Source organism: Vitis riparia, chromosome 18 (assembly GCF_004353265.1).
Source record: "Vitis riparia cultivar Riparia Gloire de Montpellier isolate 1030 chromosome 18, EGFV_Vit.rip_1.0, whole genome shotgun sequence".
Taxonomy (NCBI): Eukaryota; Viridiplantae; Streptophyta; class Magnoliopsida; order Vitales; family Vitaceae; genus Vitis; species Vitis riparia.
The window spans coordinates 35,862,923-35,877,255 of NC_048448.1; the positions used below are offsets into that span (position 1 = coordinate 35,862,923).

At 34.5% G+C, this 14,333-nt stretch overlaps 2 protein-coding genes across 3 annotated transcripts; one reads left to right on the plus strand and one right to left on the minus strand.

The window, feature by feature from the left end:
• Nucleotides 1–3,626: 3,626 nt before the first annotated feature.
• On the minus strand, nt 3,627–3,957 carry LOC117905801 (malate dehydrogenase, cytoplasmic-like). Its single transcript, XM_034818668.1, has 2 exons — nt 3,847–3,957; nt 3,627–3,791 (listed from the first exon to the last, which is right to left on the minus strand). Exons 1-2 carry the CDS (start codon nt 3,955–3,957, stop codon nt 3,627–3,629), a joined length of 276 nt encoding a protein of 91 aa, XP_034674559.1.
• A 6,419-nt stretch (nt 3,958–10,376) lies between these two features.
• On the plus strand, nt 10,377–14,294 carry LOC117906236 (disease resistance protein RPV1-like). Of its 2 annotated transcripts, XM_034819211.1 has the most exons (6): nt 10,377–10,594; nt 11,563–11,565; nt 12,774–12,950; nt 13,043–13,145; nt 13,222–13,879; nt 13,944–14,294. In XM_034819211.1, the coding sequence occupies exons 1-5, from the start codon at nt 10,538–10,540 to the stop codon at nt 13,557–13,559; spliced, it is 678 nt and encodes a 225-aa protein (XP_034675102.1). In that variant the 5' UTR covers nt 10,377–10,537; the 3' UTR covers nt 13,560–13,879; nt 13,944–14,294. The 2 variants fall into 2 exon arrangements, with proteins under 2 accessions (XP_034675102.1, XP_034675103.1); XM_034819212.1 differs by lacking the exon at nt 11,563–11,565.
• Nucleotides 14,295–14,333: the final 39 nt, after the last annotated feature.

Here is a 14,333-nt window from a genome sequence, read left to right on the forward strand (position 1 = left end):
AAATAATTTTAAAAATTATAATTTCTTTCAAATTTAAATTTCAAAATTCCAATTCTTAAATTTAATTCCCAAGACTCTAATTTTCAAATAATTCTCGAGACTCTAATTTTCAAATAAATTTCAAAAATCCAATTTTCTCTCGAACAGCTTTAATTCTGCTCCGGTTCTCAAATAATTTTTTGTTTCTCTTGATTTTACATAAGCAAGAATGAATTTTCATAATTCCAAAATAATGGAATTTTTGGGATTAATTTATGCAAAATCAATTGGGTTTTGGTGGGGATCATATATATGAGTTTTCTCTTTTGATTATTGATTGTTATGTTTAATGAATATTACTTGATTTTTTTATCTCGGTCTTTGACATATATGCGATAATTTTGTTCTTGAGCTAACCTTGTTTCCATGATAACGCACTATTATTTGTTGTTAAGGTACGCTCTCACTCCTACTTTATTTATTTATTCATTCTTATGCTTGATTTGTTTCGTTATACAATCATTGTATTGATGTTCATTGATTTCCTAGTTAAATGTCATGCTTGCTTCACCTTATTTAATAAAGATCAATTTTTAGGGGCTTAGAGGGGCGTTATGGTCTTTACCGTACCTTTCTAATAAGTAACCTGACCCCGAACCCAGATTCGATTTTTCATAAACCTGTCTTTTTCAAACAATGAGTCACACTTAGGGTTTTTTTCTTATTTCGTTTTCCCTTAAAAAAAATAAAACAAAAATAAGAGCCAATTCAAATCTTTTATACAAATTAATTTTTTATAAATAAATAAAAAACAAGTTTCGTCATCGAGTGAAAACGCATCAGGTGAAAATACTGGGTCCACAATTGTTTTTCATACTTTCAAGATATTTTCCACAAATAAATTTAAATTATGATAAAAAAAATAATATAATTTTTTATTAATAATTCGTACATCACCGTTTTTATTTTAAAAAACAAATACTTATTTTGATTTTGTTATAGTTGGGTTTGAGTGGCCAAGTGACCAATCCTAATAAATGGGATAAATAAATGGAGCAATTTATGTGAGTTCTAAAACTACCTAGAAACTACCATTATGGTAGTAACTACCACTATTAAAATAAAAAATAAAATAAAAAATAAAAAGTTTTTTACTTTTTCTTTTCTCTGTTTATGTGAGAACTCTCTCCCTTAAAATCAAAGTGAGAAAGAATAAGTCTTTTTTTATTTCTTTTCTTTGAAAACAAAAAGTGAAGATTACGTTTTCTTGAAAACAAAATGAAGAATATAATTTTTCCAAAGAAACAAAAAAAAATTTCTTTTAAAGTTATTCATATTTTTTTTTTCATAAAAATAAAGATGAAGACTTTTATAGTATGATAAAAGAATAATTGTCATATTTATAGTCTCATTTATGACTTGAGATAAAAAAAAAAAATTGACTATTAAACCGTGTTCCAATGATTCTTTTGATGCAATTTTTATCGAATCATGAAAACATTGACGGTGGCGATTTTTTTTCCTAAGGATACAAAATATGTCCAGCTAAGCCCGTGTGTCAAAGCCCGTCCTCTCTACTTTTTTCCAACATTATCACTTGGGAATCCCTATACCGGAAGGCGATAAAAAAATATGAATTAATTTTTGTATCTTTTGGACTGTCATTTTCATGCTTGTCTGCCACCTTTGACCCGAATCAAAAGAAAAGCAAACAAAGTGCCACCTGTCACATCATCTTCAGCTGAAGTGATCCGTATTAGATGCTGTTTGTATTTAGAAAAAGTAAAATCATTTGGCTTTTTCTAATTCATATCAATTAATATAACTAAAGTAGGATTATAAATTCATTTTAATTATATTAATTAATATTAATAAAATAATTTTAAATAAATAAATAAAATAAAATATTTTAATGTTTTCTATTCAATCAAAAAACAAACACATATATGGCCCGCATTTCGGCTCATGCATTTTTCACTCGATGGTGAACTCGATTTTTAATTTGAAAAAATGATTTTTATTGATTAAGAAAATGACTTGGAGCCGTCACTTATTTTTGTTTTATTTTTTAAAAGGGTAAACAAAATAAAAAAGAAAAATCCTAAGTGTGACTCCTTGTTTTGGAAAAGGTGGTCTGTGAAAAACCGGATCGGGTTCGGGGGTCAGGTTACTTATCAAGAAGGTATGGTAAAGACCGTAGCACCATTCTAAGTCCCTAAAAACGGGTCTCTACTAATAAAATGAAGCAATCGTGACATCTAATAAAGAAATCAATGAATACCCGAATTGATCATGCATATATGGGAATCAATACATGTATATGAGTGACTAGAGTGATAATAGGTGTGTACCTGGGCGAGCCATGAAGTGCTATCAAGAAGTGAGGTTAGTGCACAATTAAGGAATAATTTCGAACATGTCATAGAGCAGAATAAAATCAATCATGAGGAAATCACATATGTTGGGCCCCCACCAAAGCCCATTTATTTTGCATGAATTAATATTACAGATTCCATTATTCTGGAATTATGAAAAATTCATTCATGCCTATTAAAATCAAGAGGAGCATAAGATTGTTTGAAAACTAGAGTGGAATTAAAACTATTTGAGAGAAAATTGGATTTTTGAAATTTATTTGAAAATTGGAGTCTTAGGGATTATTTGAAAATTGGAGTTGTAGAGATTACTTGAAAATTAGATTTTTAGAAATTAAATATAAGAATGAGAATTTTAGAAATTAAATTTGAAAGGAATTAGAATTTCAGAGAGCTAAATTTGGGAATCAGAATTTATAAAAATTATTTAAAGACGGAATTTTAATAAACAAATAAGTGGATAAATAAAGGAATGGAATAATAATAATGATGAAATAATAAAGATTAAGTAAATAATTGCGAAAAATAGAACTTTAGAGATTGGAGATTGAATTTAGAGATTGAAAATTTTGAGAAATTATTTGGAGATGAGATTTTGAATATATGAATAAGTGAATAAATAAATGAACGGGATAATAATAGTAACGTAAATCATCATTAAACAGCTGAATGTGGATAGTGGAATTTTTGAGGTTGAAAATTAAATTCAGGAGTCAGATTTTCAAGAATTAAACTTTAATGATTTGAATTTTTAAAAGAAATAAATAAATAAATATGGAATAATAATAATAATAATAATAACAAAAATAATGTTTAAACGGATGAACGTGAATAGTGAAATTTTTTATATTGAAAATTAAATTCGGAAGTAAGATTTTTGAATAATTAAACCATAATGATTTGAATTTTTAAAATAAATAAATAAATGAATATGAAATAATAATAATAATAATAATAATAATAATAATAATAATAATGACTAAATAAACAAGTGTGAAAAATTAGAATTGGGGATTAGAATTTGAAATCTGGAACTTGAGGAATTATTTAAATGGGTACACGGTAAACTAGAAACACATATAATAATAAATAAATAAATAAAACTCATGTCTCGAAAGCTAACACTTGGACCATCAAGTGGCCTGGGTTGTTTTTTTTTTTATTGCTACCCTAAGAACATTCCCTTGGCTTGCACGTGGCCATTGACTCTTTTTAATAAATTAAATAATATTTACCCTCCACATTCTCCTCCATGCTTGTGCACCTCAATGTTCAGACTTTCAAACAACTAATGCTTTTCTCAGGAATTGATGGTGCAAATTCCTTCAGGATTAAGGCAATTTGTATTTGCCGGGTTAGCAACAACCAGCCAACAACCATGACAGCAACATTGTCCGCAGTGCATGCCTCAACAACATCGGTTATAGCAACAACACCCTTAAGAAAGTAGAAAATCAGTATCCATCAATTCCATTCTGACCCTATTTAAGACCTCTGCAGCAGGAGGGATATCCAGCATGTGCAGAATCATAGGCTGATCAGCACCCAACCTCCCTCTCCTAGCAATCATGGGAGCCTCACTACTACCAGTTCCTCCACCCATTCCGACAGCAACTAAAACCAGACCAATAACTTGGACCTTCGACTTCCCCGGTCCATCAAAACTAGAAACCACTTGAAGTTAGAAACATTTTCTACCCTCATCCCAAGAGCTTTCAGGTAGTTTACAAAATAATGGTCGGCATTTTTCAAAAGCAAAAAGAAAAGAAAAGAAAGACTCAAGAAACAGGGCGCTGTTTCGCGCCCAGAGCTCATTGATCAAGACTCCATCTCATGATACACTCAATGGGTCTAAAAAGGTGAGACAAGCTGGGAGCCGGGGCATGATTAATCAAACATCAATCTCAAAAACAACCCATACATCAGTTATTGACAGGAGAAAACAAAGAAAGCAGAAAAGAACCAAAACAGAGCAATTACAAAAACGAACCCAAATTCAGCAAATCTCAATCCACAACCAAGAAAACTAACAATGCCTAAGTAGCCAGAGAATATGATGAAGAACAGTGACAATGAGGAAGACCTTGAAAAAGACACGATACTCCATACCTGTGAATCTCTTCTTCAATGAAGCTCACTTAGCTTACCGCCAACCTCTGTCTCCTCTACCAGCAAGATCCAAAGCCCTTCGGTTAATCTCCCAGAAAATATCCCTCCATCCCCCTTCTCTTGCTCACGCTATCCCCTGTTTTTGCATCAGCCCCCCCCCCCCCCCCCCCCAGCAGCTGCTCTCTTCCTTATTTGAAAACCCTCCTTGGAACTGCTTAAAAAAAAAACCTCCTCCTCTAATGGCCAGCACCCCCCCCCCCCTTTTTCTCTCTTCCCTCTTTTTTTTTTTTTTTTTTGGGAGCCCGGTGCTATCTTCTTGGGCAAGCCCTTACCTTCCTTTTTCTGTTCATCACCTCAGCAGCATGGAGCACAAGAACGAACGTGCCTCGAGAAGACTGCTCTTAGAGAACCACATGAAAATGCCAAGTGCAGGGCGCCCAACGACATGACCGAAGCATGTGTCGTAAACTCAAAGGACCGTGCCAGGAGCAATGAAAAGAGAATTCTGAAAGAGCCATGACGGATAAGCGATAAGCACAGGGTAACGCGGTGAGAAAACGAGGATAGATGCAAAGCCATGGAGGCAAAACGTACAAGGTCAACGAATACGAATGACAGAGGCTGTGACCTGAATGATACAATCGAGGAGAAACGACTCTGAATGTCAAAAGCAAGTAAAGATGGTGACTTAAAAATCAAACAAGACTCAACTATGCAGGCGCAGCTCGGAGGTGAACAAGACTCAACTCAATCTGACAAAACAATGATCGATCGATATGGGTGCGGTCCTGAAACTCTAACTGAACTCGAATTGACAAGATGATGACCGATCGATATAGGTGCGGTCCCGAAAACTCAAATTGAACTCAAACTGACAAGATGACGGCCGATCGATATAAGTGCGGCCCCAAAACTAAACTGACATGGCAAGGAGATGACCGATCGATATAGGTGCAGCCCCGACTCAAACTCAAACTGATAAGATGATGACCGATCGATATAGGTGCGGTCCCAGAAATTGAACTAACATGATAAGGAGATGACCGATCGATATAGGTGCGGCCCCGACTCAAACTCAAACCGATAATGACCGATCGATATAGGTGCGGTCCCAGAAACTGAACTGACATGACAAGGAGATGACCGATTGATATAGGTGCGGCCCCGACTCAAACTGACACGATAATGACCGATCGATATAGGTGCGGTCCCAGAAACTGAACTGACATGACAATGAGATGGCCGATCGATATAGGTGCGACCTCGGAAACTGAACTGACATGACAAGGAGATGACCGATCGATATAGGTGCGGCCTCGGAAATTGAACTGACATGACAAGGAGATGGTCGATCGATATAGGTGCGGCCCCGACTCAAACTGATAAGATGATGACCGATCGACAAGGAGATGGCCGATCGATATAGGTGTGGTCCCGACTCAAACTGAACTAACATGACAAGGAGATGGCCGATCGATATGGGTGCCGCCCCGACTCAAACACAAACTGATAAGATGATGACCGATCGATATAGGTGCGGTCCCAACTCAAACTGAACTCGAACTGACAAGATGATGACCGATCAAGTGGCCCAAAACCAAAAGATATCCAGGATAACGATGCAAGCAAATTCGGAAGGAAGGGATATGCCCCAGTATGACAACTCATGAGGATCGACAACTAGGTCAAAAGATAGTGAAGCAAGTGAAAGGTCCGATGATCCTAAGAAGGCTAGAAAAGGAGGGTATGCCCTAGTATGCAACTCAAGGGAGTCAAAAACTAGATCAAAAAGTGAATGAAACATGTGGAAGGTCTGATGATCCTAGGAAAGGGGGATATGCCCCAGTATGTGACTCACAGGGGTCAACAACTAGATCGAAAAGATGATGAGGTCTGTGAAAGGTTCGATGATCCCAGGGAATGAGGGTATGCCCCAATATGCAACTCGCAGGGGTTAATAGTTGGATCAGAAGGTGAATGAATCCTACTGAAAGGTTTGGTGCTCTGAGGGGAGGGGGTATGCCCCAGTATGCCATGATGGACAGACAAAGATGCAAAATGCCTCAAAACTACTGTACTCTGAAATATGCTCATCCATCATGTAATGAAAATGTCCAACCTCAGATAGGTAATGCCAAACAGGACCATGTATCGTGACACCATGTTGACAAAACAAAACTAACTGGTGAATAAAACAGTGATGACTAGTGCTCGAAATATAAAGAACAAACAAATCAACACTCAACACGTCAACTGTCAAAATGAAAGCATCGTCACTAATAAGTCAACAATCTGTCAGGCCCTACTATCATGGTAGATGTTGAACCTAAAGTCCGAAAGATGTATGAAAACACAACCAAAGTGATCAAGGATTGATCAACGTCTCCTCCTAATCGAGATAGGGGTGAGGTCAGGTGTCATGGTGGGATGTGTAGGATAAAATAAGGTGATGATCAGACTTTGGTATGATAGGAGGCATGAAAGTATCCAGGGTGAAATGTCTGAGTATGAAATGAAAGGTAGGGAGATATCCGAGATCATCCAAGTATGCCGAGAAGACTAAACCCGAGGTGTCAATAACTCCATAACCCATCGTAAGCAGCAATCAAAAACAGAAAGTCAAGCCTCAATGTCAAAACCTCCAACAAGGCGGTTATGCCCCAGTATGCAATGAGGACAACATGAAATAATCCAATGATCTCCATATCACTCGTCAGATGCTCCAATGTCCAAAACCAATCTGATCTCCCTAAAAAAAAAGTGGATATGCTCCAGTGTACAGGATCTGATAGGGTGACTATGCTCCAATGAAAAATCAAAGTCCGTCACCAATGAGAGGGCTACGCCTCAAAATAAATCGTCATCTCAAGAATCAACCAGCGATGAGTAGAGTGTGCCCCAATGCAGAGCATCGAGTAGAGTGACTGTATCTCCAATAAAAACGCTCTCTAAAAGGGCTATGCCCCAGTGTAGGGTCATCCCACAACTGCTAATCCATCATAATCCAAGTGAAGAAGCGAACTGACTATGCCTCAGTGCAAGACATCATCCCGAAAGAAAACGTCATCGATGAGCGGGGTATGCCCCAGTGTAGATAACATTGCCTCTGAAGATCCATCACTAATATGAGGGGTATGCCCCAGTGTAATCTATCACCTCGACTCCTCATCCACCACGCTCCGAGAAATAATCACCAACCAAGCTCGAGTATTGCCCATGTGTGAGCCGTCAAACACAATGTGAAGTAATGGCCTCAGGGTGGTCTTTAGACACGGGACGTAACGTAGGTCAAGGTAACAGGGTGAAAGAAATGAAAGGAAACTAGGCTCAAAGATCCCAATGATATAATCCTCATACCCCACACGAAAAGTGATGATAAATGAATGGTCACATCGAATGAACAAGTATGATGTGTGGATGTTGAGCCCAAGTCAAACATCAAGTAGGATGAGAAAAGAAAGAAATCAGATGAGGTAGAGTGGAATGGAGGAATAAAATAAAGATAGAAGAAGACGAAGAGATAGAAAAGTGAGTGATGGTCAACTCGCATCAAAGCATGGAAAATAGTCACATCTGAAATAGATGGAATGATGGATAGAGCAAGGATCCAGAGATATTAAAGAGAAGGTCGCTCGCCCCTCTCATAAAAATCGAATGGATGACTCAGACTCTTACCCAAAATATACACCAAGATAGAATCTCATAAATAAGCCCTCATACGAACTCTCTCTGACACATAAACTGAATGAAGCAAACCGGCACGTCCATACACATGCCCAATGGAGAATGATACAATGAAGAATGCGCCTTTTTTTTTTTCTTTTTCTTTGTTTTTGTTTTTTTGTTTTTTTGTTTTTTTTTTTTTTTGCGCATACTCTGATCAATAATGAATGAACTCCCATGAAAATACATACCCAAATGATCAAACCCTCTCCACATACAAATGTAACATAAATCCTCACTAACAAGACAACCTCTCAAAATAACATCTCTGAACCACTGCCCATAAGGCGAACGGGGGAGGAACGTGACAATCCTCCATGCAGTGACATGTGAAGAACCACCACTCAAGGTGAAACACGGATAATGTCGAGTAAGCAATAATGAAAGAAAAGACAAAGAACGAATATCACAACATCTTAAATTATAATATACTTCAATCTTGCCCCCTCTACCCAATGATAATTTCATTTTTTTTAAACTATCATTATAAATTTTTTTAATAATTCTAATAATTTTTATAAAGTTATTTTTCATATTTTATCTAAAATTTTGTATAAAAGTCTGTTAGAGATTTTAAAATATTCTTTACTAGCTTTCAACGTTTTTAAATATATTTTAAAATTATTTTAATTATTTTTAAAAATAATTCTAAGAAAACAAATAAAAAATATTTTAAAAGAAATATTTTATTTTTATTATTTAAAAACCTTTAATTTCACTTACCTCTCTAATATTTTAATTAAATATACCTAATCTTTTGAAATTTCAATAAATATCTTTGGTCATTGTTTTTTTTTTCTCTCTCTCTTTGTTGTTTTCCACACATCGATTCTTTAATTCATAATAAAGGAGATATTGGACGAATTTTTAAATTAATAGAAGTTTATTATATTTAACTAAAATCTTAGAGATGTTTGAAAAATCATAAAATTTCACCGATAATTTGGTGATATAAAGATTGAATCGAGCGCCAACGATTGAACGATACCATGAATGTACGAGAAAGGTGATTTAAAAAAAATCGTTGATTTATCAATAATATATAATGGATTTTCTAATATTTTTTGATAAAATCACCAATTTTTTGGGAAAACCATTTAAAAAAAAAAATCTATGTTATTTAATTATTATTATTTTACAATTTATCTTTTAATTTAAATTTATATCATCATTTTATTTTATATTATCCTTTTATTTTTTATTATTATTTTTATCTCATTAATCTTATTTTTAAAATTATTATCACTTCACTTTAATTTTTTATATATTTATCATTCTAATTTTATTTAATTCTAAATGTTTTTATTTTAAAGTATTAAAATATAAATTTATTTAAAATTTGCTAAAATATAAAAAAATGAATAAAGTTCTAATATTTTATAAATTAAAATTAATTTGATAAAATAAATTATTAATATAATTTTTAATAATTTAATTATTTAAATAAATTAATATTAATTACAAAAAAATTGTAATAAAATTTTAAAAATTAAATCTAAAATAAAATATTTAAGTAAATCAATTTATTTATTTTATTTAAAATGTAATAAACATGTTTTAATAAAAATAGTTTTTAATTTTTAAAATAAATAAATACAAATATAAATATAAGTATATTAAAGGAAATTAAATTAATTTTTTTTAAAATTTTTATATAAACATTATCTTTAATCATATTTATATCAATTATCCTTATAAAATAATTTTAATATGTCTATTTCACTTATAAAATATATATTTTTAAATATTTTCATAAATTTTTAATAATTCTCGCCTATCAATATCAATATTTTTGTCAAAATATATTCGACTAACCAATATTTCAAACCATGCCTTATGATATATATAATAATATATATATATATATATATATGGGGTGCTTGTTGCGCGCTTGTTATCAAATTCCTCATATTTAACCACGCCCTTCTGAATGGCGTCTGTTGATTCTACTTTTGCCCCTCAATGGAAGTACGATGTCTTCTTGAGTTTTAGAGGAGAAGACACTGGTAAAACTTTTACCGATCATCTCTATACAGCTTTGGATGAGAATGGATTTTATGCCTTCAGAGACGATGGAAAACATGAGAAAGGGGAAGAAATTGCGCCAGAATTCTTGACAGCTATTGAAGAATCAAAGATTTCCATCCTTGTATTTTCGAAGAACTATGCTTCTTCGAGGTGGTGTTAGATGAGCTGGAAACCATAATTAAGTCTATGAAAAAACCGGGTCGAATGGTTATGCCGGTGTTCTACCATGTTGATGCATCAGAAGTGCGAGATCAGATCGGAAGTTGTGAAGTATTTTTGAGTCATGAAAGAGACGCCGAGGAGACGAAGGAGAAGGTGAATAGATGGAGGGCCGCCCTGAGGGAAGCATCCAATCTAGTGGGATGGCCTCTTCACAATCAGTAATTATAACTTCTCATCACCTTCCTTTCAGAAATTTATCCAACTCACTTTAGTTCAACGAGTTTGAATGAGGCACAAATGTGAATTCTTGCACCGAAATAGACTTTAGGGATGGATATGAACAAGTTTTCATTTGTATCAAACCTGTTTGAAACAGATTTCCCACAAAAATAATAATAATTAGGGTAGATTATCATAGAATTTTTGCTGTTATGTTCTGAAGAATTAGACCAAGATAAGTTCCATATGGTTTCAACCCATTAAATTAGGATTTAGCCCTTTCCATAAAATTAAGAACATGATATCCAGACCGAAAGATATTTGCCCTCTGTAACCATTGTCATGGATTCCTTGATTGATTTCACAACAATTTCCTTGTGTAAATTAATTCTCATATTTCCTCTTTAGTTTTGTGATAAATCAAAAATGGAGAAATTAGATTGTTTTCTCTGTTGTAGTAATTTCCATGATCCAAATATTAACGTGCTAGGAATGGCAGTTCCAGTAGTAACTGCTGGAACTGCTCTGATACCATAAAGGAGGAAGACTTCAAGGGAATAATCTGCTGTGTTCTTGGTGACTGACTAACATAAGTATATATCTACACTTTAGAAATGATACAGAGGAGGAAGGAAACATATTACGATGATATGTAGTAGGAAGGAAATATATTACATTCCTAAGATAATTCCGTGATGCTGAGAAGATTTAACCTTTATGTGAGCTGGTTGATGACCAGAGGATTCTTCCCTTGATGAGAGGATCCTTTATGAAAGAAAAGGAGAAGGGAGATAGCCTTACTAATGGCCAAAGTAGGGTTATAGAGAAGAGCTTTTAGTTTCAGATTGCTAAGTTGGGAAACACGGAGAGCAAACTGGCAGCTTGACACTTGGCACCATAGTTATCTCTACTTCATTCCCTAATTTTGTGACTAATTCTAACTCATTGCTTGTTTCTTGTATTTTAGCAGGTATGAGTCACAGCTTATCAAGGAAATTATCACTGATATTCTTAGAAGATTGAATTGTGAGCTTCTACAAGTTGATTATGACACAGTTGGAATGGAATTTCGTTTGAAAAATTGTTGTCGTTGTAAATCTAAGTTGGATAAGGTTCTCATGATTGGGATAAATGGAATCAGTGGAATTGGGAAGACTACCATTGCCAAGGCTATTTACAATAAAATCTCATATCATTTCCAGAGTACCATCTTTCTTACAAATGTTGGAGAGAATTCAAGAGGTCATCATCTCAATCTACACAATTTCAGCAGCTACTTGATGATGCATCAATAGGAAACATGGAAGAACAAAAAATAAAGGGTTCTTCTGTTGTTGATGATGTTGATCGGTTGAGCCAAGTAGAATACTTAGTTAAATTACGTGATTCGTTTAGCCTCCGAAGTAGAATTATCTTTACAACTAGAGATAGACATTTGCTAAATGTGGCTAAATTAGATGCATCATATGAATCTAAAGGATTAACTCATGAGGAAGCTATTCACCTCTTCAGTTGTCATGCCTTTAAACAAACCTTTCCAAAAGAAGATTATGTGGCTTGTGAACCATGTTGTAGGATATGTTAAGGGTCATCCTTTAGCTCTTAAAGTGTTGGGTTCTTCTCTTTTTGGCAAGACAATAACGAATGGAAATGTATATTGCATAAACTAAGAAAAACACTCATGGAGAAATTTACAATGAATTAAAAGTAAGTTTTGATGGACTAACTCCTACAGAGCAGGAGATTTTTCTTAAGGTTGTATGCCTTTTAAAGGGGAAAGATGAGGAATCTGTTTCAACAATACTTGACAGTCTGGTTGGCCTCAGAAAGTGGAATTCAAGTTCTTCATATATGTGTCTTGCAACAATTTCAAACAATAAGTATACATGCATGATTTATTACAACAAATGGGTCAAAAACTTATTGATGAAAATAATCCCATGAGCCTAGTAAAAGGAGCAGATTGCAGGACTCCAAGGATGTGTATCCTCAATTGACAAGGAATACGGTAAGAGCCAAAATGCATTAATCTAGTTGAGTTTAGCTGAAGATATAAGTGTGTGTGTGTGTGTGTTTGAGCAAGCTTCAATTAATATTTAATATATTTAATGGAAATACTTATCTATTTAATTATTAGGCTAATTTTATGCTTCATTTATCTTGTGCTTTGGTTTATAGGGGACAGAAGAAATTCAAAAGATACAGTTCAGCAGTGCAGGTTTCCCGAAAATGCCCAAATCATATTCCCTAATGCATCTTCCTTTGAAATCTTTGCCACCAAATTTTCCTGGAGATAGCCTTATTTTACTTGACTTGAGTCGTAGCAACATAAGACAGCTCTGGAAGGGGAATAAGGTATGATCATTATTTAGTTATACTTCTACTTGACATTAATTTAAATTTCATGGGATTTTTTGTTTATTAAAACAAATTTTATTTTGTTACAGATTCTTGGAAACTTGAAGGTCATGAATCTCAGTTATTGTCAAAATCTCGTAAAAATCTCAAAATTTCCATCTATGCCAGCATTGAAGATTCTAAGTCTTGAAGGTAGTAAAACTTTGCTTAAGGCTCACCCATTAATGTTAACATTATTTACTAGTTCTGTTTCTCTTGAATTTGACAGGGTGCAAAAAGCTTAGGAGTCTTCCAAGTAGCATTTGTGAGTTGAAATGCCTTGAATGTCTCTGGTGCTCTGGCTGTTCAAACCTAGAGGCGTTTCCAGAGATCACAGAAAAGATGGAAAATTTGAAAGAGCTTCATTTGAATGAGACAGCTATAAAAGAGTTACCTTCATCAATTTACCATTTGACAGCACTTGAATTTTTGAATTTGGAACATTGCGAAAACCTTGAGAGTCTTCCAAGTGGTATTAGTAAGTTGGAACACCTTAAAAGTATATGTTTATGTGCCTGTTCAAAACTAAAGAGCTTACCACCAACACCAGGAAGATGGAATATTTAAAAGATCTTTATCTGGATGAGACAGCTATAAAAGAGCTACCTACATCAATTGGATATCTGGAAGAGCTTGAACATTTGGATTTGTCATTTTGCAATGATCTTGTGAGTTTTCCTGCTATTAACAGTCAACTTTGTGGGCTAAGATTCCTTGGTTTGAGTCACTGCAAGAGGCTTCAAAGCCACCCTGAGCTTCTATCAAGTATAGAGTATGCAGATGCACACCATTGCACCTGCTTGAAGACTTTGCCGTTTCCATCATTGTCGCCATGGAAGAGGCAGACATGGCCTTCTGTGTTCAATTAATACAAATGGGAAATTCAGGTATGATTTTCATGGCACACAACAATTAATCTAGACATGTGATTTACATGGTACTTTTGTGCAGGGGTCGGAATCGAGGAGCTGTTTGCCTTGTGCAGAGAATGAACCACCTTCATGTGTCAGCAGAGAATTTGATATTTTCATTTCTGGAAGTCAAAGAATTCCAGAGTGGATAAGTTGTCAGATGGGATGTGCAGTAAAAACAGAGCTTCCTATGAATTGGTATGAGCAGAAGGGTTTTCTCGGTTTTGTTTTATGCTCGGTCTATGTTCCACTCAATGCTGCATCTGGCCATGAATCTGAGAATACGTTTGATGATATATCTCAGAATGAATATGCTCATACATCTAAGAATGAATCTGAGGATGAATTTGAGAATTCCCCAGTTGGCGCAACACACACTTGTCGTTTAGAATGTAAATGACTGATCAAATTGGAGAGGTAGATTTTCTTG

Coding starts and splice junctions, on each gene's coding strand:
- LOC117905801 (XM_034818668.1), bottom strand. CDS start 3,957: ATGGGTGGAGGAACTGGTAGTAGTGAGGCTCCCATGATTGCTAGGAGA. Junction 3,792..3,846: donor ATATCCCTCCTGCTGCAGAG/GTCTTAAATAGG, acceptor TACTTTCTTAAG/GGTGTTGTTGCTATAACCGA.
- LOC117906236 (XM_034819211.1), top strand. CDS start 10,538: ATGGAGGGCCGCCCTGAGGGAAGCATCCAATCTAGTGGGATGGCCTCT. Junction 12,951..13,042: donor AGCTCTGGAAGGGGAATAAG/GTATGATCATTA, acceptor ATTTTGTTACAG/ATTCTTGGAAACTTGAAGGT. Junction 13,146..13,221: donor GAAGATTCTAAGTCTTGAAG/GTAGTAAAACTT, acceptor TGAATTTGACAG/GGTGCAAAAAGCTTAGGAGT.